This window comes from Parasteatoda tepidariorum, chromosome 3 (assembly GCF_043381705.1).
Source record: "Parasteatoda tepidariorum isolate YZ-2023 chromosome 3, CAS_Ptep_4.0, whole genome shotgun sequence".
Taxonomy (NCBI): Eukaryota; Metazoa; Arthropoda; class Arachnida; order Araneae; family Theridiidae; genus Parasteatoda; species Parasteatoda tepidariorum.
Genome location: NC_092206.1, coordinates 54,767,367 through 54,793,498, shown reverse-complemented (window position 1 = coordinate 54,793,498; position 26,132 = coordinate 54,767,367). Strand labels below are relative to the sequence as shown.

General features: G+C 29.0%; 1 protein-coding gene across 1 annotated transcript; it reads right to left on the bottom strand.

Annotated features, from left to right (window-relative positions):
* Positions 1-4,343: 4,343 nt before the first annotated feature.
* LOC107438613 (uncharacterized) lies at positions 4,344-24,073 on the bottom strand. Its single transcript, XM_016050933.3, has 3 exons — positions 23,960-24,073; positions 6,065-7,620; positions 4,344-4,791 (listed from the first exon to the last, which is right to left on the bottom strand). The coding sequence occupies exons 2-3, from the start codon at positions 7,602-7,604 to the stop codon at positions 4,394-4,396; spliced, it is 1,938 nt and encodes a 645-aa protein (XP_015906419.3). The 5' UTR covers positions 7,605-7,620; positions 23,960-24,073; the 3' UTR covers positions 4,344-4,393.
* Positions 24,074-26,132: the final 2,059 nt, after the last annotated feature.

Sequence of the window (26,132 nt, the reverse complement as noted above, 5' to 3'; positions counted from 1 at the left end):
CTGAAGATTTTTTCTTCTTCTATTTGTTATTCATTTTGAGTATGCCATCGAACTCTACCAATTCAAGTTATCGTTTTTATTTATTGTACTTATTGATATGCAGTTTTAAACTTTGTTATTTAGGCCGATTTTTGAATTGCATTTAAAACATTTATGTAATACCCGTGCCTCTGAAAACAACTCCATTTTATGTGAAACATACTGTAGATTTTTTATACAAATAGATACGTTTAGTCCATCATAATCTTTATAAAAAGCTTTTATATAGATAAATTTATGAACAATTTAGACAAAATAGTTAATTTTCAAGCGTATATATTGAGTAACTTTATATTGGCTGTGTAGATGTGGAAAGGGTTTATTAACATTTTAAATACGGCACTTAACATGCTAAAGCCTGTTTCTCTGACCCATTTGTACCCACCGTAAGCAAAAGGTTAATGTATTACTTATTTATCAGAAGTCTTTTATTTATTTTTTCAAATTTGTTGTATTGGTTGGAAATTGAATAATGTTTACTTGTTTAGTAGGTAAAAGACAGTTATTTTTAAAATAATGTATAAAGTTTTTTTTTCCTCCTTTTTCAAATAGTTATAATTTGAAAGCTGTCACCGTAGCCTGATTTATCATAAAGCCTGAGAGGCACAACAATGTTTAAAAATCATTTTTGTCTATTTTCTTTAAGAATGTCTATTAGAATTACAAGTTAACAAAAATTTAAATAAATATAAGCTCAACTTTACAAATGTATCATAATTTATTTATGTTTTAAATAATTCAAAAGATTTTTTTAATAAAAAAAAAAAAAAAATTTGACTTAAAGTTTCAATCAGTGGGGCCCTCGATATTTTTGTGCCAAAAGGCACCTGATCTCTAAATCAGTCCCTGGTTTTCACTCATAAATTTTAAGAACTTTGCTTAGCGTAATTATCTTACTGCATAAAAGAAATCTAAATTGAAATTATGACCTCTGTTTTTTATTTTTTGTTTTTTTCTTTCTTAAGTTCTACAAATTGTGTATGTGAAAAATTGTGTTTTTGATTTATTTTCATGCAAATAAATAAAATTAGTTTTTAAAACTTTTTCGCATATCTGAAAGTTCACAAACATTGAGGAAAAGAGCAATTTTACTTTATATATTCACTATTTTTTTTTATTTTCTCACTAATGCTCAAAAAATTTCAGTTTCTGTTAAATTCTTTTTGAATTTCCAACCTATACATTTTAAAAAATTTAATGTTATAAAAAAGTAGAATATTATTTGTGATGCAATAATAGCATTTATGTCCCTTTCCATATTTCAATCCACTTTAGCTTTAGTTCTTATGAAAACAATAATATTCACTCCATGTCATGGGGAAGTAAATTGTTAAGATACTTTTCTTTGTTACTCAAAATGCCAATTGGATAACTATTTAAACTTCTATTTCGAATTTAATGTACATTTGATTCTTTTCTAAATTTGCTTTTGCTATAAATTGTAGGATGAAATAAAAGGTAGGAAAATATTATCCCAAATATTGGATAATATTTAATTTAATGCTTTGCATGCTCTTGACGTTTTAAATATTTTTTATCTTTTTCCAGAGCTATTTAATTACTGCAAGACTGTGTTGTAAACTTTACTTCCCCTTTTACGGGTTAGTTTAGTATATATGGTGATTTCTTTATTAACCTTAATGCTCTTTTTTATATATAAATTTGGTTTAAAGGGTAATGCCATTTTAGAAATTTCAGAAGATTTTAATTAAGATCAGAAAAAACCAATAGCATTAATCTAAAATAAATTGTCATTGGCCTTGTTTATAAAATAAATTTTTATTGGCCTTATTTATAAAATTTTTACTGAAACAGTATGAAGATGAATCAATCAATATGTAATTGTAATTTTTGTATTGAAATAAATATAGATATTTTGAAAGTAAATGTGATATCTTTGTATCACATTTACTTTACATTATTATAGAATAAGGTAAAAATAATAAAATTGTTATTAATAATAAACTATCAAACATGTATTTTTTCCTTAACCTTAGCCTACTTTGATAGGTAATTAAATGCAAATCCGTCAATCCAATGTATATACTTTTTTTTTTCAGTTTAAAAATGTTTTACGTAGTTTTCATGTTTGTTTTTTAAAATAATTTCTTAAATAAAATTTTAAAAAATATGCTCTAAATTGGAATTACCCTTTAAACGTTTTTTTTTTTTATTATTATTCAGTGGCATAAATAGCTCTCTTTCAACAGTGCTGAGAGCTTCAGGAGACTTCAGAGCACATTAGCCAGAGAGTTAATATTTATGTAAGAAAGTAATATGTATGAGACTTTTTTGGCTTCACTTTTATGCCACTGCTTTTCCTAGAACTATTCAAGCAATATTTTAATAATTAAAGCATCCTTGTAACGAATCAACCCATACCGCTTAGAAATCAAGTATCGATTTCTTCCCTCGTTTGATTTTACAAATATGAATTCACGTTTAAGTGTTACAATAAAAAACTTATTTGTAATAATAATAAAAAATACTCTAGCAACTTGTGTCATCCTAAATAAATGTGCCACTGCCCATCATTATAGTGAACTATAACGTGGCTGCAATTTGGATGACTATTAGTTTGTCATTTAGTCTTAGACAATCATCTCATCTGTTTGTAATATATATATATATCAAAGGCTTATCACAGTGATTATTTATTTTCTATGTAAGCTTATAGAGATCCATTAGTTATTTATGATTACCAGCGAGTGTATGAGATTTCACATTCCATGAATGTTGAGCTGTACATATTGGAAATATTTTTCATACTCTATTTATTTCTGTTGTGTTTTGAAAACCAAATTGTTATGTAACCTTGTGTTGATTATTTCATTTAAATAAAACACTACTAACAAAAAAAAATTGTTTTCTTTTGATAATTTACATATTACAAGTTTGCTGTTTAATTGTTGGAATTATTATGGTGTATCAAAATTATGTGCTCACTTAGCCTAGCATGTTTGAATCTGAAGAGCTTAGTGAGTGGAGATTCTAAGTAACATTTTTGGAAAAATTAGGGTTTTTTACGAAAAGAATTTATTTTAGCATAATTTATGTATTATATTTAGTATAATTTAATATATTTGGCACTTATTTGAACTGTCCGCATCTTGGTTCTTTGATATTATTGCCGTTTTAATATGCTCACAAAAGTGAGGATTTCTAAAGTTGCCATGTGCTGTTGGAATATTTTTGCACCAAAAAAAAAAAAGTTCTTTTTTTTAAAACAATTCTATTTTTATTATTCACATTATACCTCTATATACATTGATAAATGTAGTTTGCCCTAGGCATTAACTTCATAGATTTAGATTAATGCACCTACTCTTAATTTCGTATCATGCAACTAGATTTTTTAGTAATCAAGCTTTATTTTTTTTTTTAAGTACTATCTTTCTTACCTAAATAATTCTTCAAAATATTCCACAGATTCTCAATTTGCTGGTGAGTTTCCTTGTAAATCAAGCGAGATAGTTTTGATTTTCTAGTATTAACTATTTTTCATCAGGCCAAGTCTTGTTAAATTAACCCTTCAAACATGTGCATGCATAAAATAATCTCATAATATTTCTATGTATTTCGTTAAATTCATTTGCCATGGGGAAAGAAAACCATAACATATGTTTACGCGTTTTTTAGTTATTTTAGACAATCTCTGTCTACTCAAATAAAATAAAAACTAGTTTTAATTTATTTGCTCATAATTATGTTATAATAGCAAGTAAAACATGAGTTCAATTTTATATCTCTAGTTACAATTTCGTTTTATAAAATTTAATTTTATAAACTAAATCGTATTATTTCCTTTATAAAATTAAAATCAAAGTTCCCACGTGCCTTAAAAAAGTTTTAAGAATATGTAGTAGTAAATTGCGTTAAAGCTTAATAAGTTAATATGTATTACTTTTTTAATGATAACACTTTAATATTTATAGGTCTGATACGACAGAATTCTTAAGCAGGTGTATTTTGTTTTGAAAATTAACTTATAGTGGTTATCGGTTTTGCTTCAATGATGAAGGCTCCATTTTTACTACTTTTTAAAAATTTTAAGGCCGGTAGGAACCTTGTAAAATGCAAAGCTATAATTGTTGGAGTAACTGAATGACTATATGTAACGAGAACGTGTTAAGGTGATTGGCCAATTTAATATCTATTTCCTTCATGGTATGACACTACTATTTATGTTAAACAAACTTACACAGTAATAATACCGCAAAGTTCTTTATGTATGGTAATAAATCTAAACATTATTTCGTTTCTTGTCGTTAATATGCATTTTCTTGGTTAATTTAAATAATATGTTTAGAACTTGTAATTTTTTATTAACGTCTGTACATGTTACATTAACAAATCAATTAACTCCATTTTGTGATGAACAGAAACAGTATTTTCTTAAGTTAGCATCATCGATGCAAGATGACTGCTGTCCATATTTGTTGATCCTGCTTATATCGCCTAAAATTGATATCTGATTCTCTTCTCGAAGTGAAATAGTACTTTCAAACAAAGCATCGCCAGGAATAGTCCTGACAATAATTCGGAGTTTCTGGATGATTCCCTTTGCTTTTCCGTCTTTTATATTCTTCCCAAAATAACTTCGAGAATTGTAAACCACCTCTTCTCTAGGGATTAGAAGATCTGTTCTAACAATTTCAGCCAGCTGAAGTTTAGAACAATAATTACTCATTACTTCAAGCATGTTGTTGATAGTGCTTACTACTACATCAGCTGCCTTTTGAGATCTTGGATCTGCAATGCATGGTAATGAACAAACTTTTTAAAAAAGGAAGTCAGTGTTAAAATTGTTAGCAAGGATGCAAACTGCAGATTTTCTGTGATTTTTACAAATTTTAATTTTTGTTATAGAATTACAGAGAGATTTTAAATCAATGGTGAAGTCTAATTTCTTGATTTCTTTTAAACTGCTTTTTCCCCCCCTTTTCCAATGCCTGCTTATTTTTTAATAATTTGTTTGAATAGAGTTAAGTATTTTTTTTTTAAAGAAAAGACTATATTTGTAAAATAACTTATTATATTCCCTGCTATCTTACAGATTCTTTTATGAACTCTAAATGTTTACTTTTATAATATAATTATATAAATTGAAACTTTTACTGTATTAAAGTGAAAAAATTTTACTTTTTGAGTTAGTTATCCTGTTTTGCATTTTAAAACGAACGCAAAAATTCTACTGAATAATAGTCCCACAATTACGGGTTTGTTTGAGATAATGAAAAATAACTTTTTATTTTAACTCATAAAGCTCATTATTTAAATTGACTTTAAAGTAGAAAAAAAACGTTAAAAATAGTATTTGGAAAAAAATTTATTAATTCACCCAGTTTCAATTTCTGCCACAGCCAAAAGCACCCGCAGAAACTTTTCCAGGGGGTGCAACCAGGAAAAACATTAAAATATTTCAAAAATCTTGTATATAATATTTTTCCATGTTTCTCAAAAATATTTTTTGAAACATTTCCTTAGGCAATTTAAATCATTTTAAAGTAAGTATTAATCCAAACATTTTTAATAAAAAAAATGAACACTTTTAATAATTGTGTTCAATAATTTATTATTGAATATTTTGTCTTCTAATTAACAAAAAATATTAAACCGAAAGATGCAACTTTTTTTTCCAGTATATAAACCGGTGGAGATTAAATACGATGTGCAACAAACCCTCCATGCTGGGCGAACTTTATTTTTAAGAAAAAAATTAGGATTTATGTTCCAGTTAAAAGAATAAATACTTTTTTGGAGATGTACATTGAAAAAAATAACTTTTTTTTTTTTTTTTGCCTTCATAATGGTTTAAGAAGCTCATCTGAAATAGTTACTAGAAATTTACTAACCAAAAACTTATGAAATGGGGTACGACTTCTTTTCTATATAAACTTATTTATTATCTGGATGTAACACTTAAATGGAGAGGTTTCTCAATTATTATGTAATTCAGTGAATGATTAAGGAGTGCAAATTTTTATCATAAGTTTCAATTAAATATTAGTTATATCAGACTTACCGGATGATGTCAGTTGTTCCTCCTTTTCACATACGCAATAATGATCAGGTATTCCTGCCTGAGTACATGTTCGATTTAACGCGATCTCTCCAAACAATGAAGTTCCCCTGGGTGACATATTTGTCCCAAGACTCGAATTGTTTACGCTGAATTTCAAAATATCCAAAAGAGTGAAATAAATATCATAAGGTGTCGTTAATCGTCCTTCATTTGTTCTTAAATTAGTTCTGATTTCGTCATGGGCTTCTAAAATTTCCTGAGGGGCGACTAGTCCCAGAAAGGGCATTCTCTCTTCAATTCGCCCAATAAGCGTAGCTCTCATTGGATCAAAGCGATGGCCGTGGTCAGACATAAATAATAGAAATGTTCTATTGAGCTGGCCAGACTGGTACAAATCAGTCAACCAATGTAAAAAGTCTTCATCAGTAGATGTCACCTGACTTATGTAATCATGACTGATTTCTACTAGGAATGAAAATCCAAAGAATGGCTTTTGCAAATTGCTGTATTTGGTAACGAATTCTTTTGTGTATTTAAGCTGAAGCAGATGCTTTGGCGTATCACCGAAACATAAATTGGAGCTTAAGCGATGAAGCAATGATGTTTGCACAACAAGCCAAAAAGGACGCAAGTAGTGGTCCGTAGGAGGATCACGCAAACCACCACGAAGGTACGTGAAAAGACCTATAGCTGGCTGGTCCTCTGCAAAAAGTGTGGCATAGCCAGCTTCAGAAAAATTCTTCCATATAAAAGGCCACGAATCATACGTTCCACTTGGCTTTTTGACTTTAGGAAGTTCTTTGCCATAAACAGCTTTACCCATAAGAATGGCTCCTAGATTGGGCCAAGTATTGTCGCCTACTTTAGTCATTCCTCTAAATATAAACGCGTTTAAATTGTGCTTAAGAAACTTGTACGTCTTCGGTAAATTTCTTATGAAACTTAATCTAGAAACGGAGTCTATGCCGATCACTAAAACATTATATAAAGTATTGTTCCCATCAAAAGGTAACGATAACTTGGTTGGTATTATATGACAGTGAACATTAGAGTAAAATGGGATACCGACAAAATTATGACAGGACACATAGATGAACTCAGTTCGTACTTGTGATCCGTTAACATTTATTTTCTTAGACTCTCCGAATTCTACATTGAAATCGTCTTTACGGACTATCTCTTGATAGCTACATTGTAGTTTATTAACATCGTAACCGAGAAGTTTTAATGCCGTCAGGTTATATCTTAGAAATCCATCGTCATCTATAAAAGTGATGGTTACGAAACGCTCTTTGCAATTGATGGGTTTGTTGATCGTTAAATATGTCAATATTGATGGGTCGAAAGGATGCACTCTCGGAAGTTGGCATGTTTGATTTTTTGTGATCGGCTCCTCTTTGTTCAGATCATAATAAAGGAAATCATTCTCGATAAAAAAAGACTTTGAAAGCCTTAATGAATTATGCAATAAAATCAGTGTTGTGATTGAAGTTGCAAAAGTTACCCATACCATCCATTTTTTCCATGATCTTGCAAACATAGCATTTGGAATTTTTCTAAAAAAGAAAAATTATAAATAAATTCCTTTATTTAGTTAAGAGGACGCTATAAATCAGGAGAAACCTTTCATAAGAAAAAATATTTTCACTTAAGTAATTTAAAGTATGCAAAAAGTGAATTTAGGTAAACCTAGAGTAAATTATGATGTCCCAAATATTGAAGAAAAAAAATATTTTCGAACTATCAAAATGCCCAAAAAAAAACTATAGCTGGATTATTTAGAATCACATAAATTTCTATGACAAGGCCATCTGAGAATCTACCAAGGGGAAGAATCAAACTCCGAGAATAGAGAGTTCGTATAGTGCGGCTCTCAGGAGAACTCCTCCAGACACCCGTCTCGCGTCGTGGCGGGTACTATGGTTACGGGGAAAGGTCACTTCGAAGAGGGATGTGGGGTGAATAGTTTTGTCTTAATCAGGGATTCTAACCCCTGTGTCACCTCAATAGGAGGCGAGCATTCTGTCACCTGAGTCACCACGGCTCGAAAATGATGTGTAAAAACTGGAGAATCGTTGCTGATAACAGGCCAGGATGGAAGAAAAAGCCATGGCCCACCCAGGGTTGTCGTGATAATGATGATTTAGAATTACTTGCATTTTGAGCTTCATAACTTTCTCTAGGCTTACTTGAACTCACTCTTTCTGTACTTTAAATTTTAAATTACCAATGGAGGCGAAGCAGAATTTTCCACGAAAAGAATCTCATGCTGCATAACGTTGTTCTAAGTTAAATTGTTTTCAATACAAAAATTTGTTGGGTCTACTATAATTATTTCTATTGACGTTTTCTGTGCCATTTCACTCTATTCACTGACCAAATGTATTATTCAAAGCGTAGTTTTGGATATTTAAGCGAGGAATATTTAATTCAATGTTCAGTAATGGTAATTACAGCCCTTGTATGTAAATAAAATTTAAATCATTCATAAGGAATTAATAGCATTATAATAGTAAATAAGTAATTTTTGATACTTTTCAGCCTTATAAATATTTTATGTTTAAAATTATAGAGCAGAGATGCATTTTAAAAAAACTGATTTTAAATCAGCTTTTAATTCAAAAATGTAATTTCTCAGGCATTTATGGTTTCGAAATAAATGTTGTTGTCAATTTATTAGAATAAAATGTTAATATTTTAGTTACAGAAAATGTTTCAACAGCTATTTTAAACGTTAAAGTTTTACTTATGGCTTTGTTCGGACTTAACATCATTAATTTCACTGTGTTTGCTTAAATACTGTCATTCCGTAACCAAGGTTACTTTTGCAATTGTAATAATTTAAACTTGTTATATAAGTGTGTTTTAAGTTAGTATAATTTTATTTTGGAAAATGTAGTGCTTAGCAGGTTGAATATTAATTAAAAATATGTATAAATGCACGGTGTTCCGTAATGAACACCCTTAATATATGTTTTTTTAGTCCTAATTAAAAAGGTAAAAAAATGTGCTCATAAGGAATTACAAACTAGTATTATATTATTGTAAAATTATTATTAAAATTAATTACAAATCTTAATTAATTAATCTTAATTCTGTTAGATTAATTAATTAAGATTTGTAATTAATTTTAATAATAATTTTACAATAATATAATACTAGTTTGTAATTCCTTATGAGCACATTTTTTTACCTTTTTAACCAGGACTAAAAAAACATATATTAAGGGTGTTCATTACGGAACACCGTGCATTTATACATATTTTTAATAATTAATCTTAATTCTGTTAGATTAAATTAATTAATTAATTAATTAATCTTAATTCTGTTAGATTAATTAATTAATCTAAGAAAAATTTTCATTTAAAGATGAAACTTTAGATGATTCCCATTGGCAGACCAATGTATTACTGTCCCACAAGAAAAAAAAATATTTTTTGATATTTTGATATATATATACGTATATATATATGTGTGTGTGTGAGTGAGTGAGTGAGAGAGAGAGATAATTATATGACAGATTTCATACAAATCTATATTCTGTCGTTGGTTTTGGAAAAAAAGAAGGCAGGTAGCATTTTTTTTTTTTAATTTAGTTAATATCATATTATCAAGTTTGATCAATTATTATCAATACATCTAGATAATCAATGCATTAAACGCTATTTTTTTAAAATTAATGATTGGATTTTTTAGGTATTAACAAGTTTTGAATTTCGCTCATCACTCTTGGAACTCTTTGGCGTATATAGAACACCGACGTCCCTTTTATGCACTTTATACATTAACAGTCAAAATTTATTTTTGTATATATTTTTTAATTATAAAAAAACATTCTAATTGTTACTGAAAAGTCTGTTTGATTATCGGAATTATATTTGTATTGAAATATGAAATCAAAAAAGTAGTTGGAATTTTTTTTTTCATTTGAATCAAAGATTTATCAATAATTGATTTTGCAAATTAAAGAAATTTCAATGGTGAATTACTGTTTCATTAGATCTAAATAACTGTAATTAAGAGAAAATTTGAAAAATTATTGTTTGGAAGTGAACCATGTTCGGAAAGCTTTGCTTTTGATGAAAAAAGGGACACCGGTGTCCGATGCTGTGCGATGATTTCATAACCAATTATTAAAATGCTGAATATAATATTTTCCATTTATTTTGACCTTAATTAATACAAAATAATGAAAAAAAGCATTAAAAATTTGTTTAAAACTCCTTTTAAGCTTTGTAATTTTAACGACAAAATGTATACGAAATCAGGAAAATTGTTTGTGAGTTATAAAATTTCAGGAAAATTCTTACTTATAATTACTTTAACTAAATTTAGCCTTTAGATAAGAGTTTTTTGAAAAAAAAAGAGTAAATCTAGCTTTAGAACATCGCTCATGTTTCAAATAAGAATTGATCGTTTGCATAACTGAATTTATTCAACAAGGCTTTGTTGATTCGTATTTTATCGTCTGATTAAAGAGAGAAGTATTGTTTCAAGGAACATTTGGGAATAATAATGCGTTCCCGAGCAACTATTTATAATCCCCTTTCCGACAAAGAATAATTAAGTCTCTTTGTATGGTTAACAAGTTTTATTTCAGTGCTTAGTTAATTACATCTTGGATTTCGAAAATTAAGTTGCCAAAGAGGTATTGTGGTAATTTAAATTAAAAATATTCTATGTAATTTTTTTCTATACACAATGTCTTTTGTGTTACATATAAAAATATGCCTTTGTTGAATTTTTTTCGGAAATAAACGCATTGCCATTCTACTGTTTATTATGAGTAAAAATAAATGCGTTTATTCAGTGTAATTAAACTTATTGGAAAAATATTTTTCTCCACCATCTATGTGAAACAATTTTTTTTTACCTATGCCTTTATTTATAAGTTTTTGTAGCTCAAAAAAAAAGTAAAATCGTTTTTTCGAAATATTTTAAATTAAAATAATTTTTTTTTTACATTTAGAAATAAAAATTTTTTTAAACTATTCCATTCTAAAAATTGCTTAGACTTGCAACTCTTTTTTTCTTTCCAAATGAATGTGAATTTAATTCTTTGAAAGATTTGAAATTAATTATTTTGATATATGTTTGATATTTTAAAGAAACTTTAAAAGCATAAAAATTACAAACGCTCGGACAATTGTGGAAGAAGAAATAAATCATTATGTAAGTTAATATGAATTTTTAGAAATAGGTATTACTGTATTTGAACAAATATACAAGAAATATTTTTGCATAGCGTTTGAAACATCAATTTCTGCAGACATAAACAGTAAAATAATTTATTTCTAATTTTAAAGCAAACATAAAAATTTGAAATAAATTTAGATGATATTCCTTCGAAAATGTCCTTCGAAGGTGTTCTAAAATTCTGATGCCCTTTCCTATTCAACAAAAACACAATTTTTGTCATCTAATGTTGTATTATTCACTGAATAATATATTTAATATAATAGTACATGTATTTCATGTTATATTAGCATATGAATGAGTCCCAAATGATAATTTATTCAAGAAAAGAAAACTAACTAGGCCTGCCCTTAACAATGTAGGTCTAGAAAACATAGCATTCAAGTAATGTTCTAAAGAGTTCAATCAGAAATAGGTTGTAGTACCTCTTCGAATATATTATTCGAATATACTGATCAATTCTGCGTGCAACTAATTGTCATTCTCACTGAGCAAACTAATAAGTAGTCTGTATTACTGATGTATTACTCTGTATTGTTGTATATAACAAAGTTTGTAATATACTTCGCAAAATACAAGGTGGAGTGGGCTAGTGTGGACATTTTTTTCAAATTTGTTATTAAAAAAAAACATATTTAATGTAATTTTTTACTTGTGAAATATTTTTTAACAATAACTTTGACGCTTACCTGCATTCTGGTTTATAACTGGAATTTTGCATCGTACAAACCTTCTTTTACAAATTTCAACTGAAGTAGTCACAGAGCGATTATGCAACTGTTCGTAAAAGTGTACAATGCGCAAAATAAAAAACGGATCGCCCTGAATAACTTTTGATCTAATGATCGGATCTTCACGTTCCAGGACTCAATCTTAATGGTTTGACAGGGTGACCCCTCTGCGGAGGATCGAAATTGTGATGGCATGTCTTCGGATCATCCTCAGGGATGTTTCCCAGACCGTCGCCAATAGCCCATTGTGCAGCTCTAGCGCGACGTAAATGAACAAATCAATCAATCAATCAAATATGCTAATTAATTAGCACAGACGACGCTTTAAATTACGAAATCAGACTTACAAACGCACTTTCTCTGAATAAGCATACCTTTTCTTTGATGGATTCGAAAACTGGAACCTAGAATATAGGGGACCCGATAGTTTGGTAGGTCAGTGGTCCAAAATTTGGACCCATTAATGTTAATTTTACAATTTAGGTATTTCGCTATATCTCGAGAACTTTAAAAGTAAATTGAAAACTTTTTTGCTCACAACTATAAAATTCGTTTATCCAAAGATAATCCCATGCAAAATAGCTATTAACTATTAGTAAATATTTATTATTATATTTAATAATAGCCACAAAAAAGTGAATCGTAAGGTATACAATTTTTTACATTATTTTAAAGAATGCAATTTTAATTGGCAAAATACAAAATTTAAATGAAATCGAACGAATAGTTCCTGAGAAATCGAATCTTAAAAGAGACGGATTTTTATTAAATGCAAATGCCATTTTCACTGAATGCAAGGTGATATGTAATGAGCACCATTAATGTATTTTTTTATCGTTTTTTAAAAATGAAATCTAAAAAAATTTAAATTAGTATTTGTTCTAGGATAAGTCAAAAATGCTATCAAAATGTAACGAATGACTACTGAGGTTGATGAGACTGAAAACATCAAAATATATGTGATTGTCGAAGTAAACAGCGAAGAGTATGAAGAACAGTAAATAGAAAGACGGTTGTTAAAACTACTTCCAAATTTAATCAGGCAATGAAACCGATCTTGATACTCTTAATTTCATCTATCTTTTACTCTCCAGAGATTCGAATGATTTTGATAGCGTGTTTGTTTCTTCTTTACTTAACTATTAATTTGCGAGTCTTTAAACTTTATTTTAGACCCATGGAACGTCCTTCCAATGTACTTTGAAGAATACACTTAATTAAATATACCAATTAGAAATAACTTTTATTGATCATTACACGTTTTCAAAGGAAAAAAGAAACTCTGAGTGATAAACCTGTAAAAAATGAAGGGAAAATGTAAAATTTATAAACTCTTTAATTTTGACTCTTCAAATCCCGAGGGAGCTTTCGTTACCATAGTAACGGAAGTCTTACGGAAACAGGCGGGATCAAAAATTATGACGCAGTAAATAGGAGTAATATTCTCATGGAGCGATCCCTAATCTGGAGAGCGGCGCCAGACTGCATCCGCTCAGGCGTCCTTTTACCTCTTCTACTTTTTTTTCGATAGCCATCTTTATGCCACTATGAGATTGGGGTTTACATAAATATGCTTTTACAGATATAGTCTATCTTATCCTTAATTTAGTTGAATGGTATAACTAATGATTCAAATAATTTGAAATGGCAGTTGCAATTGATAGTATTTTTTTTATTACAAAGCTCCACAAGTACTTCTTCACCAGGTTCTATATATATCAACCTGAATAACTTCAACATACTTCCTAATTTTTGTTTTTATCTAACTAAAGTTTCACGTTGATATTCAAATTTGAAAACGTCTCTGTGGTTACCCACTGAAGAAAATATCTTTTTTTTTTTTTGTAAATTCAAATTCAAAATAGCCCATTTTTTAAAATAAATAAAAATTGAACAGCGATTTCTAGTTAATTTTAAATAACTTTTATTTCATTGAAAGTGACGTTCTAAAATTTTGCATATTCTTATAAAAAAATGATTTGATCTGTCATCAAAAGGAAGGAAAACCAATCCGCAGAAGTGATTGGGGTGTAAATATGTTGTAAATGAGTTATCTAGGTTGGAAATAACCATTATTTATTTTATCTTTTTCATATTTTCACAACACAAGCATCACATACAAAAAATAACAGTCAAACAAAAAGAAAAAATATGTATATAGTAAATATAAAAAAAACTAATTCCAAAAGAGAAAATGTTCAAAGCAGTGTTTTTACTTAGAACTCTTTTCTCATCGCTAAATAGTGCCCACTCGCCAAGTCTGGCGCGCAAAACTCTCAAAGGGCAAAAGAATTTTGCCGCTCCATTTCTACCATGCTTTTCAATGGCGGTGTTATGTATGACATATTTTTAATAACACAATATATAAAAATATAAATCGCGGTGAAATGTATGATAAACATTCCGATAAAAATCATACACTGCGAAAAATTCCTCCTACAGAGGAGGAAGAAAAGAAATCTGAAAGAAGTTTCTCTCTTTTTTTTTTTTTTTTTTTTTTTTTTTTTTTTTTTTTTTTTTTTTTTGGAAGGTAGAAAACGAAAACTTACTTTTAGTTATTATGGTTAGTTTAATAAAAAATATTAAATCGATTGAATTTTTATATTAATATATAAATATTTTGAAGACCACATTACGTTGCTCTTCAATATATTCTGGACAAACAACAATCGATATGCATATCAATCGATACTGGTGTTGAGGTCACTAAATTTGAATCTGAAAAAAGTTCTAATTTTTGAGGCTATTCAAAAATTAAGGACCATAAGCCCAAGCCTATTTGGCCTAGGCGACAATCAGGCCCTAACCGAAGTATATCACTGCACGGATTGTCATCGCTTCAGCAATTGCAATCAAATGCACATCTCAGATTTTTCGAGAGGGTCCAAGAATTGGTTTTACGTCATGTAGACTGTTCAAGGCGCCACTTCGAATAACTCTTATAATAATTCATTTAAAAAAAAAAATCGTTTTGCAGTTAAAAAGTTTGTAATATCTTTTGCAGTTTTCTCCCAGCTTGACATCAAAATCTTCAGGGGTTTTTCGTGATTTTCTTCCTCAGCGTTGTTCAGTTGTAAGCTTTCATACTTTTAATACTTTTTTAAAAGTATAAAAAAGCGTTGACGCAATAAAAATATATAAAAGCCGTAAACAGTTCTCGCCTTATAATTTATTTATTTTGAGAATATACAAAAATTTAATGCATAATATTGCTTTGGAGTTTTAAATAGTTAACTTGATTTCATTATTTTAATTAAATACGTGGATTGAACGCATAAAATTTATGATAAAAGTAAATATATTTTACTATAAGTATACAGAACTTACAACTAAATATAACTGTGGAACGTTCAGCACTAATTGTAAAACAGTAACTAAATATGTTAATCATTAAAATGTTGCAAAATAAGCTAATATCAGGCTAATTTTTTTTTTTTTTTTTAATAATAAAGAAGGCACTTTAAGTTTCAAGCCTGTAATTTTGAGTTTTAATAAAAATCTAAAACGTAATGATAGCGGAGAATGCAATATTAAGAAGAGGAGTAAATAAGTATTACTAATAATTACAGATAATAAATAAGTCTGGAATAAATAATTTAAAGGTAATTAATTTTAAGTTGATGACAGCCAAAGATATCTGGATTTTCTTTGTTTAATACTGATCACAAATCATGCGATTTTTCTTTCCAATGAGAAAGCGTGAAAGGCTAAGATGCAAATTATTGCTATCATACATAGAGATACATTTTAGTTCCTCTAAAAATAAAAATGCAAAACTAAACGAAATTTATTTTATTTATGTAAAATATTAAATAATTCAGAAATAAGATCAAAAAGCAGAAAAATAAGTCAATATAATAATTAGATATGTTTCCTTGCATTTTGTTTTTTCTTGGAAGGAAAATTAAGAGGCCTCAATAAAATAGAGTTATATTTGCATAGTCTAATATAACATGGACGGGATAAACATCTGGTGAAGTTCATCTTTAATTTTTCCCCAGAGAAGTTCTTATCAGGAGATAATGGAATAACTCAACTAAACCAATTACGTTAGTGCAAGCCCTGTCATTTTGTCAAAACGTATAGATAATGTAAAAAAGGGTGTGCCTATCAATTTGTCGAGAGGAAGTGACGTCAATTGTATGGGCACCTGCTGTCACCAATTGGTACAGTGACCATTCCAAGATGAACAAAGACCAGTAATGAATAATATTTTTTTTTTCCTTGACAAAGAATATTAATGATGAGACGTAATTTCCATTTATTAGAGTTTGACCACTCATTTTTCCCATATTCTTTCAAACACGATCTCCCACAAAAAGAAAATTTGAATATTGTTAATCGCGTGCTGGTTGGAATTTACTGCGAAAGAAAATTATTTGATCGTTCTGTGTTACGAATTTAAAAAATTCTTATCGATCTTAGTGTCAATAGACAAATAAAAGTTTCTAATGCCTACTTTATATTAATCGGTTTTTAGTTGTATCAATGCTTTTATTTTTTTTATTTATTGTTCTTTTTCTTCTTTTTTTTTAGCAGTAACAAGTAGTGAATGTGATATCTAACTGGTACGTTAATTTAAGGCTATTTTAGACTATATTTAAAGAGTATTAAAAAGGAATGTGTTTAAATAACAAAAGCCAGCATTCATTGCCTGTTTGCATAATCCATTTAAAAATTTGCAGTAACTAAAATAAGGTAGAATGGTCATTTCTTTCAATTCTTTGAATTAAAAAAGTAGTGAAAAAAAAACTTATATCTATTGATTGATTTTTTTTTCTTTTTATGACGGGAAATAATTCAAAGGATCATTTTAAAAGCACGATCTTTTTAAGAAAATTCGTTTTCTGAGGAACTATATGACTGATTTCACTCAAATTTTGTATTTCACACTGTAAAATTATATTCTTTAAAATGATGTTGAAAACTGTATACCTTTGCGATTAAAAAATTTTTTATACTATTATCAAATAAAATAATAAATAGTTGCCAAAGTTTATTTTTTGCTTGGAATTATTTTTAGACAAACGAATTTTATAATTGTGTGCAAATATTTTTCAATTCGTTTCCGAAGTTCTCGAGATACTGTGGAATACGTTAAAAATAAAATTGACTACACAATCTAAACTTTGGACCGCTTTCTTGACCAAACTATTGGTACCCCATATTTCCCAGATTGCGGCTATAGAGGGGTCAGAAGTTCGAATCCACCGGAAAACAGGATAAAGAGAAAGTACATTTTTACGCCTGATTCCATAACTTAAAATGTCATCTGCAAATATTTTGATGGTCAGAAATCCAAATCCGTCAAAAGAAAAAGGTGTGTTTATTCAGAGAGAGTACGTTTTTGTGTCTGATTTTGTAACTTAAAATACCGTTTGCGCTAATTAATTAGTAGGATAGGCTCTCGAATCATTAAAATTGGGTTCTGTTACGTGAATAACCGATCATTAGATCAAAAGTTATTCTAGGTCTTCACTTCTTTTATTCTGCGCACAGCAGGACTGAAGCGATTACGTGTTTGTTCCTACCAAGGTTTGTATCCCATAAATGACTGGTTTGTTTGCAATGTATACTGCATCGATTCCACATTAGACATAGTATGACCTTCCCTATCGTGCACAGCCTGTGCCTAGGTCTGCCACGGGCTTGGGTTCCTTAAAAGAAGTTTTTAGGTACGGGTTCATTATAAAAGCCTCTCTTACAGCCTTCAAACAGATATATAAAAGAAAGAGAATTTAAATTTCGGTAAGATAGATTGCGCTGTTATGTCTTTACAAACTGTCCTTGGTCGGGACCTCCACGAGTGGTGCTACTTTGCAGCTACGAGAAGAAGCTAGTCACATCGCGGTGGCACCGATTGAATAAACCCATAGTTACATAAAGAAACTCGAACTTCAATTCGGAAATATTTTTGATACGTTCTTTTTTATTTTCAGATCTCAGATTTTTTCAGAATGTAATTAAAGAAACTTTTATTTGAAGCATTTCCTGTTGAGTAATTAGTAGTTTAGACACGAAACAAACCAAGCTTAGGCATGCTGTGGGAAATGTAACCAAATTTTGGTTAAACAGCATTAAAATGCAAATGATGATTTATATTTGTGTAAGACAAAAATGGTATTCATTAAGAAGTGCTGCTTTTAACTGCTTAGTCGGCAGTATCTTGCATATGTTTCAAGATATTTTGCAGTATTTATTATGTAAATATGACCTGAAAGCGTACATTTTTCCTTTAAACTAATGGAAAAGTTTAAATACAATTTTTTATGTAAAATTGCACTCGTAAAGGTTTTGTAATTGGGTTTATTTTTACTAGAAAAACTATTTTACTTCTTAGTATTTGTTGTGAACAACACAGTTATCGAATTTAAAGATATCTTCAGTTACAACTTCAATTGATTTAAACCCAAACCTTATTTTAGAACTACATAGATACATCTGTAAAATAAAATATGGTTTATTGAAAGATTTGAAAGTATTTTTAGATATGATTTTGTAATACTAAATTTAATCTAAATTATCAATAAATTAAAGAAATACAGTTCGCAAAAAAAAAAAAAAAAAAAAAAAAAAAAANAAAAAAAAAAAAAAAAAAAAAAAAAAAAAAAAAAAAAAAAAAATGGAAAATAGCATTTGATCCAATGAGTGTATCTTCACGTTCTAAGATTCAATCTTAATGGTTTGAAGAGGTAACCTCAAATATGCTGAGTGATTTATGTCTTCGATACTTTAAGGTACGAAATCAGACTTAAAAACGTACTTTCTCTGAATAAGCATACTTTTTTTTATGATAGATTCGGATTTCTGATCCAAAAATATAGGAGACACCCGCAATCTGGGAAATATGGTCCCCCAAGTTTGATCAGGAGAACCATTTAAAATTAAGACCCCTTAATGCTAATTTTATTTATTGTATATTATTTTTTAATCAACTTGAAAGAGTATTTAAATATTTTTAAAAAATCTCAAAATTTTTAAAATTTTGTCTTGCACAGAGCAAAAAAGAAGAAGAAAAAAATGGACCTCCCTGAATAATTTTACGTTCTGGGACTTAATCTTGATGATTCGAGGGGAGGCGGTCACCTCAAATAAGCTGAATAATTAGTGCAAGCGATATTTTAGTCACAAAACAGAGACAAATCGCACTTTCTCTGAATAAATATGCCATTTTTTCTACGAATTCGTAATTCCAACCCCCCATTTGAACCCCTTAATGTTAATTTTATTTTTTGTGTATTTTGCCATAGTTTGAGAATTTTTTCAGCTAAGCGAAGAATTTTTGCAAATAATTATTAAATTCGTTAATCGTTTATTAAATTCTATGAAAAAAAAGAACTTTTAGAAAATATTTATTATTTTATTTAATAATAGTCCTAAAAAGGATATGTTTATTCAGAGAAAGTACGTTTTTGTGTCTGATTTCGTAATTTAAAGTATCGTCTACGCTAACTAATCAGCATATTTGAAGTTTCACCTTCTAACCATTGAGTCTTGGAACATGATCCGATCATTAGATCAAAAGTTATTCAGGGTGGTCAGTTTATTTTTTTTCTGCACTGTATACATACGCCTCGATTTTGCGTGTAACCTTTCTTATTTTGCTCATTTTACGAATCATTCGAAATCAAATTTTTGTCTTTCTTGTTTTTTTTTTTTTAATTCTACAGTCTAATAGAGGTTAGAAGAAAAATAACCAAATTTTGTCTAAAATTGCTTTCTCATTTCCCAAGGAAAAGATTTCTTTATATACTATGTATTGTAAACAACAGGATATTTGACTAGCTGATTAATTTATTTGATAGTTAGTATTAAAGGAAGTGAGAAAGATAAACCTAGGTTGATAAAAACTAATTAACGAGTCTGAATTAGTAGTATGTATCGCAATTAGATGAAAAAAGTACAGTAAGTTAAAAAAAAAAAAATTAAGCTGGATGATATAATAGGTTTGCTTCTTATCATGACCACAACAAACAGAATTAATCGGTTCATTATGTTCAACGGAAATTCATCGCCAATCTAAATTCCATTCACTTCCCGACCAAGTAAAATGCTTCAATTTTATCTAGAGCTTTGTGCTGAAAGACAAGTTTAAATATTTTCTTAACCCTACAAACAGAAAATAATGCCACATTATCGTAAATCGAAATTTCGATCATTTTTTGACTATCCCTAGAGTAATTATATTTTAACAGCAGCTCTATGCAAGATTACAATATATTATTATAGAGCCGCGATGGCTCAGAGAATAGAGCGTTTGCCTTCCAATGAGGTGAACCGGATTCGAATCCCAGCGATGGCTGGTCGATACGAATTCCGCATCCGGTTTGCACCGTACACAGTGCTGACGTGAATTATCCTCAGTGGTAGACGGATCGTAGGTTAGAGTCCCTTTGCCGTCAGGCTAACCGTGGGAGGTTCTCGTGCTCTATGTAATGCAAATGCGGGTTAGTTCCATCAAAAAAAGTCCTCCAGGCAAATTTCTCCCTATACTTGATACAGAAGTTCCCTTGTCTTCTGGATTGGGTTCCAAAATTACAAGGCTACGGAGTTGGACATTAGTAGCCGTAAACCCAAAAATTGGGTCTGCTGTTCAATGACGGTTATAAAATAAAATATATTATTATAATATGATATTATAACCGGCGTTGAACAGCATCTCAATTCTAAGTTTTGGACTATCAATGTTCAACCCCGTAGCCTTGTAATTTTTAACTCAAATCAGAAGACAAGAGAACTCCTGGATCAAGCATTGGGACAAACTATCTAAAATATGTTTTGATGAAACTAACCCGCATTTGCGTTACATGGAGTGGAAAAGCAATAAAACCTCCCACGGTTGGTCCGATAGCAAGGGTATTCTAACCCATGATCCGTCTACCACTAAGGATATTTAACGTTGGGAGGAAAATACTTCATCGCCTGAGCCACAACGACTCAGACGAGAATATATGTTTAAACCGTCTCCTAGCCGTTACTAGCAGAATTTATCACCAAATTATTGAAGAAAAAAAGGAAATTTATTGCTAATTAAAGATTCGGTAACTTTTTTGATAAGCTAGAGTGCTCTTTTTAATGGATGGTAATATAAATTTCAGTCATTTTCTGAGCGCTGCATGCAAAATTTATCTAATAATAATGCTAAATACAATTTATCGCTTATCGGAATTTCTTCTACTTTCCAACTAGTTAGAGAACTCAAATTTAAATTTGAGCTCCGTGCCTGATGACAATCGTTTCCATTTTGCTATCAGCAGAATTAAACATCAATCGAAATTTTGATTAGTGTGCCAGTTAAATTGCGATCGATTATTTTCGTGTGTCCTGTGTGCCACTTACTAATTTATTTTTAATAGTAATTTCTAGACAATTGTATTTTGATTTCAAACTCTAGAATGACGTTGTGTAAACATATTTGCTGCAAAGTTATTAGTTTGCTTCAAATGGAACTGAAAAAACAGTGTTTGAAAAACATTCCAATTTAATATTTAGCTTAGCCCTTCATCCCCACACTGGTCGCAGTCAGTAAGGCTTGACTTTAATATTCGACTCGGAACCGTGTCTTATGATCAGCCCACTGTGCGTCCTAATTATTCATATACACTTTGCTATGAAAATTATTTTGAGCTTACACCAACTTAAACATAAATAAAATTTACATTAACTCTAATATCAAAATATCGGACCGGGATAGCCTGGTCGGTAGGGCGCTGGGCCCATATCCAAGAGGTCGTGGGTTCGATCCTCGCCGGCCGAAGACTCCCCGTGTAGTAAATGGTGACTGATGCACGTTAAATCTGTCGAGTCTCAAAGTCCTCCATGCTCCCACAACAAATCAATACCTCTGGGGGTACTGATCCAGGAGTTTCTTTGTCTTCTGGATTGGTTCAAAATTACAAGGCTACGGAGTTGAACGTAAGTAGTCGTAAACCCATGAAATTGGGTCGGCTGTTCAACGACGGTTATAAAATAAAATAAAATATCAATCTTTCATGTATCGATCCGCTGCTGACAGTACTGTTCAGCGGCCCAGTGGTTGAGAAGCGATGTTTTATGCTAGTGTTTGAGATGTTTTTTTTTATTTTTATATTTTTTAAATAATATTTTCACTGAATGTTACTGAATAAAAGTAATTTAATATGTACTTATCGGATGCCACCAAAATACCCCACAAGCGCCATCTAGTGGCACGGGTGCCATTAGTCCGCCTTTTCTGAGCTAGAGTACTTGAATTTAAATTCGAGCTCTTTACCTGACAACAGAACAAGGCAAAATTGTTTCCTCACTGATGCTATCAAAACTTGCGGCCTAATAAAATTTATCACTTATAAAAATTTCAACCACTTTAAGACATTAATTAACTTGCAGACACAAAATTGAAAAGTATGAAGATTAAATTTAAAAAAAAAAAATTAAATAGCAATTGAAAGGGAAAAAATGAGATGGAGGTATCACAAAAACGTAGGAGGTACCTTGTATTTCAAAAGGACACTCCACGTTTTTCCTTTTTAATCCATCACCATTTTATTTTATTTTATAATTTTACAAAATATTTTAATTAATACGATATAAAAAAATTACAAAATTTTTTCACTGATTCTTTTTAATTTTTACTTATTTAAATTTATTTATTTGTTTATAAACAATTATTATTACAATTATTTCAAAGTAATTCTGTGCGAACTAAATTTGAAAGAACAACTCTACTTAAACGAGGGAGATTAAAACGTTTAAATTCATACAAATATATATATATATATATAAAAAAAGATCTCAGTGTTTTACAGGTTTTATTTAATTATTAATTAATAATAAATTTTAATTAATACGATGAAAAAAAATTACACAAGGTAATCAACGAATTTTTTCTCACCTGTTTTTATTATTTTAAGGTCATTTATTTTCTTCTAAACAATAATTATTAAAATTATTTCAAAATAATTCTGTGTGAACTAAATTTGAAAAAGCACAGCTTAATCGAAGGAGATTAATAAGTTTACTTTCATACAAAAACAAAGCAAAAAAGATCTGACGTTTCACAGGTTTTTGTTGTCAATTAACTATCAATCAATTATCAATAAGTTTTTTAAATGTGAATTTGTTAAGAAAAGATAAAAACCTAAAAAAGATAGATAGTGAAAAGAATGTTTGTTGCATTTTGATTAATTTAATGTGACAACTCGGTCTTTCTTTTAAACTAAATTAAAATTCTATCATTTAAATGCAATCATCATACTTATTTCAAACTTAGTTTATGTAAAACTAAACCTTTTGTCAAGCATTTATAACACAATTTCGAGACATTTATTTCATCTATTTTTTAAAAGTTAATATTTTATTTTCATATTAATTTTTGTGAAAAAGTTAAGACAAAAAAATGGAAGGAGTTAATAAGATACTGGTCACATATATTTACAAGACTGCTAATTAGACATATAATTTCGTTAAAAAAATAGCTTACAGTACATAAGTTTCAAGAGGAAAAGGTGGCGTTAGATGGATTTCATTTTGTACTGATTTCATTTCACTAATTTACTTAAATATGATTAAGATTATAGCTGTTTTATTATATATATTTAAAATAGGAAAATACGAAAAGTAGTTGTCTATATTTTTAATAAACTAATTATTTTACCCAATTTTTAAAGGACAATTTTGCTAGCGGAACTATCAATATTTATTTTTTTATTTATTTATTTGAGCATGAGAAAAATGAAAAAATATTGGAGTTTTTCGCAAGCAGGACTTTTCTGAAATTCCGTCCATTCAATCAATTTAATATTATTATCATAATTTAAAAATAATTTTATGTGTATTAAATTTTTGATCAAAATCTGAAGGAACGATTAATCTTAAAAAGACATTTATACTTTTAAATTTTTTTGCAAAAAGAAAGAAGGAAAAAGGCAAGGGAAAAATTTTTTCTCTTGTGGCAGATAATTTCTTGGAAGAAAAGGTGAAAACTTACAAAAGATGAAAGACGGAAAGGATGTTTGTATTCCAGCGCTTCCTTGGTCTATCATGAAAAACAGCGGAACTCACTGATCTGTTTTTCTTCCACTTGTGACACTGGAAAGCTCTCTCTTCCACTGATGACGTCAGCTGCATTCGCGCCCTTCCGTATTCAAAGCGTTCAATCTGTTAATAATTCTTGAAGATTTTTGGGATTTAAATTCGGAAATTAACATCTATATTAAAGGCTTTAATTAGTTTTAGGCTTTAATGAAACAAAATTAAATAGCTTAAAGAATTTTTTTCTTAAATTATTCAATTTTATGTAGTTTGAAAAAATTATGGCTTTTTCTGGGGGCAAATTCTAAGATAAAATGATATATCATAGAATATAAACGAATTTTGCTTTTATAAATGCATTAATCATATTTATGAAAATATTAATTTAGCATTTAACTTTTATACATTACATTGAAATATTTTTTCAGAGTTCTGCAATTAAGGGCAGAAATTGGGATCCATAACTTTTTGTTTAATATTTTTTAAGAGAAGGTAAAAAAGGAAGTTTGAAAAAGGAAAAAGAACAATATACAACACGTTTTACTGCTCAACATGTTTATGCACTACATGTCTATGCGCAACACGCAGAAGAACCTGCTTTTATATTTTTCTGCTAGGAATGCACAAAGATGCACTAAACACTTGGTTGTTTGTGAATCCTATTAATTTTTCCATAATCTAATGGTTCATTTATAAGGTAACTGACGTATAGATGCAAAACGTTTTTTTGTATAAGTTTTTATTTTACGTTTACGTTTTTATAATTAGTACTTTGTATTGGATATTGCTTGCATATTACGTTTAATTAAATCCTGACCCAAATAAATACAGGTCCTGCCAATATCCAGGCACCATTGACACTTTTTTTTTTCTATCCCCTTTTTTCTTTTTCTTTTTTTTTTCTTTTCTTTTTTTTAAAATTTTGTCAGGTTTAGTTTAATACCTTTTAAATTTGTTACATAGAACATTTTTATTGAAATTTGAGCAAATAAAAGTGTAGTTATTCTTAAATTTATAATTTTTGACGAAAGATTCATCGATGATTTTTGGGCGGCATAAATACATTGTTTCTCTCTCATGTTTGTCGATTATGTCTACGTAACATACCAAGTTAATGATTTTGAAACTGTTTCTCAATTTTGTCTTCAATTTCGTTTCTCAATGGTAAGGTCCCTTTATTAAGAAAAAAGATTGAGATTTCTTTGGTTTTCCTCAGCGTATAACAGATAAATTGGTATTTTTCAGATATTCTTTATTTAATAGTATTTTCCTTCACAATTTATTTATTATTGTTTCTTAGCATTATTCTCTAACATCATTGCGTTTTCGAGTTCGATTATTATTCCGAATTAAAGTTTAAAAATTAAAAACAGTGGTTCATTATTATAAATAAATATCGTCAGATTATTTATTATGCAACATTTTATAATAAGCCTATTTAAAACAGTATATAATTTAATCAACTGTTTTACAATCATTGAACAGTTGTTACAAATGTTAATAAGTTACATTTACTTTCATAATAAGCTTTTTGTGAATCTGTTTTCAGTCAACATATGTATTTAACATAGGTGTAAAATTAAAAATTCTTTGGAGAATCACTCAGCTATAAAAAAAACGCAAATAAAAATATATTAAAAAAAATAGTCAAGCACACACATACATTAAAAACATTCATGCACACATTAAAACCAAAGCACAATAGAAAAAAAGAAAAAAAGAAAAATTTCAAAAATTTCCTTAACAGTAAATTTCTATATTAATGAAGGACTTATTAACTAATCTATCGGCATTAGTTAAAAAGTTTTGTGAGACATGAGAGATACTGCATAAAATTTAAGGCATATTGTGAAACAATGACGTGTCTCAATTTTGACGTTTTATGTTCATAAAAAGAAAAATAAGCCGTTGCAAAATTTCTCTTTTATAGTCATCCTGTAAAAGATCATTACTGATCATTATATAGACATTCCAATTTCAAGGAATGATTACATAGAAATCTGATTTTTTTTCTTGATTTAAAATCATTCCGATTTCAAGGAATGATTACATAAATATGCGAATTTTTATTAACTTCTATGTATATATATATATACGTATATATATATATACGTATATATATAGATACA

Coding starts and splice junctions, on each gene's coding strand:
- LOC107438613 (XM_016050933.3), bottom strand. CDS start 7,604: ATGTTTGCAAGATCATGGAAAAAATGGATGGTATGGGTAACTTTTGCA. Junction 4,792..6,064: donor GGAACAACTGACATCATCCG/GTAAGTCTGATA, acceptor CATGCATTGCAG/ATCCAAGATCTCAAAAGGCA.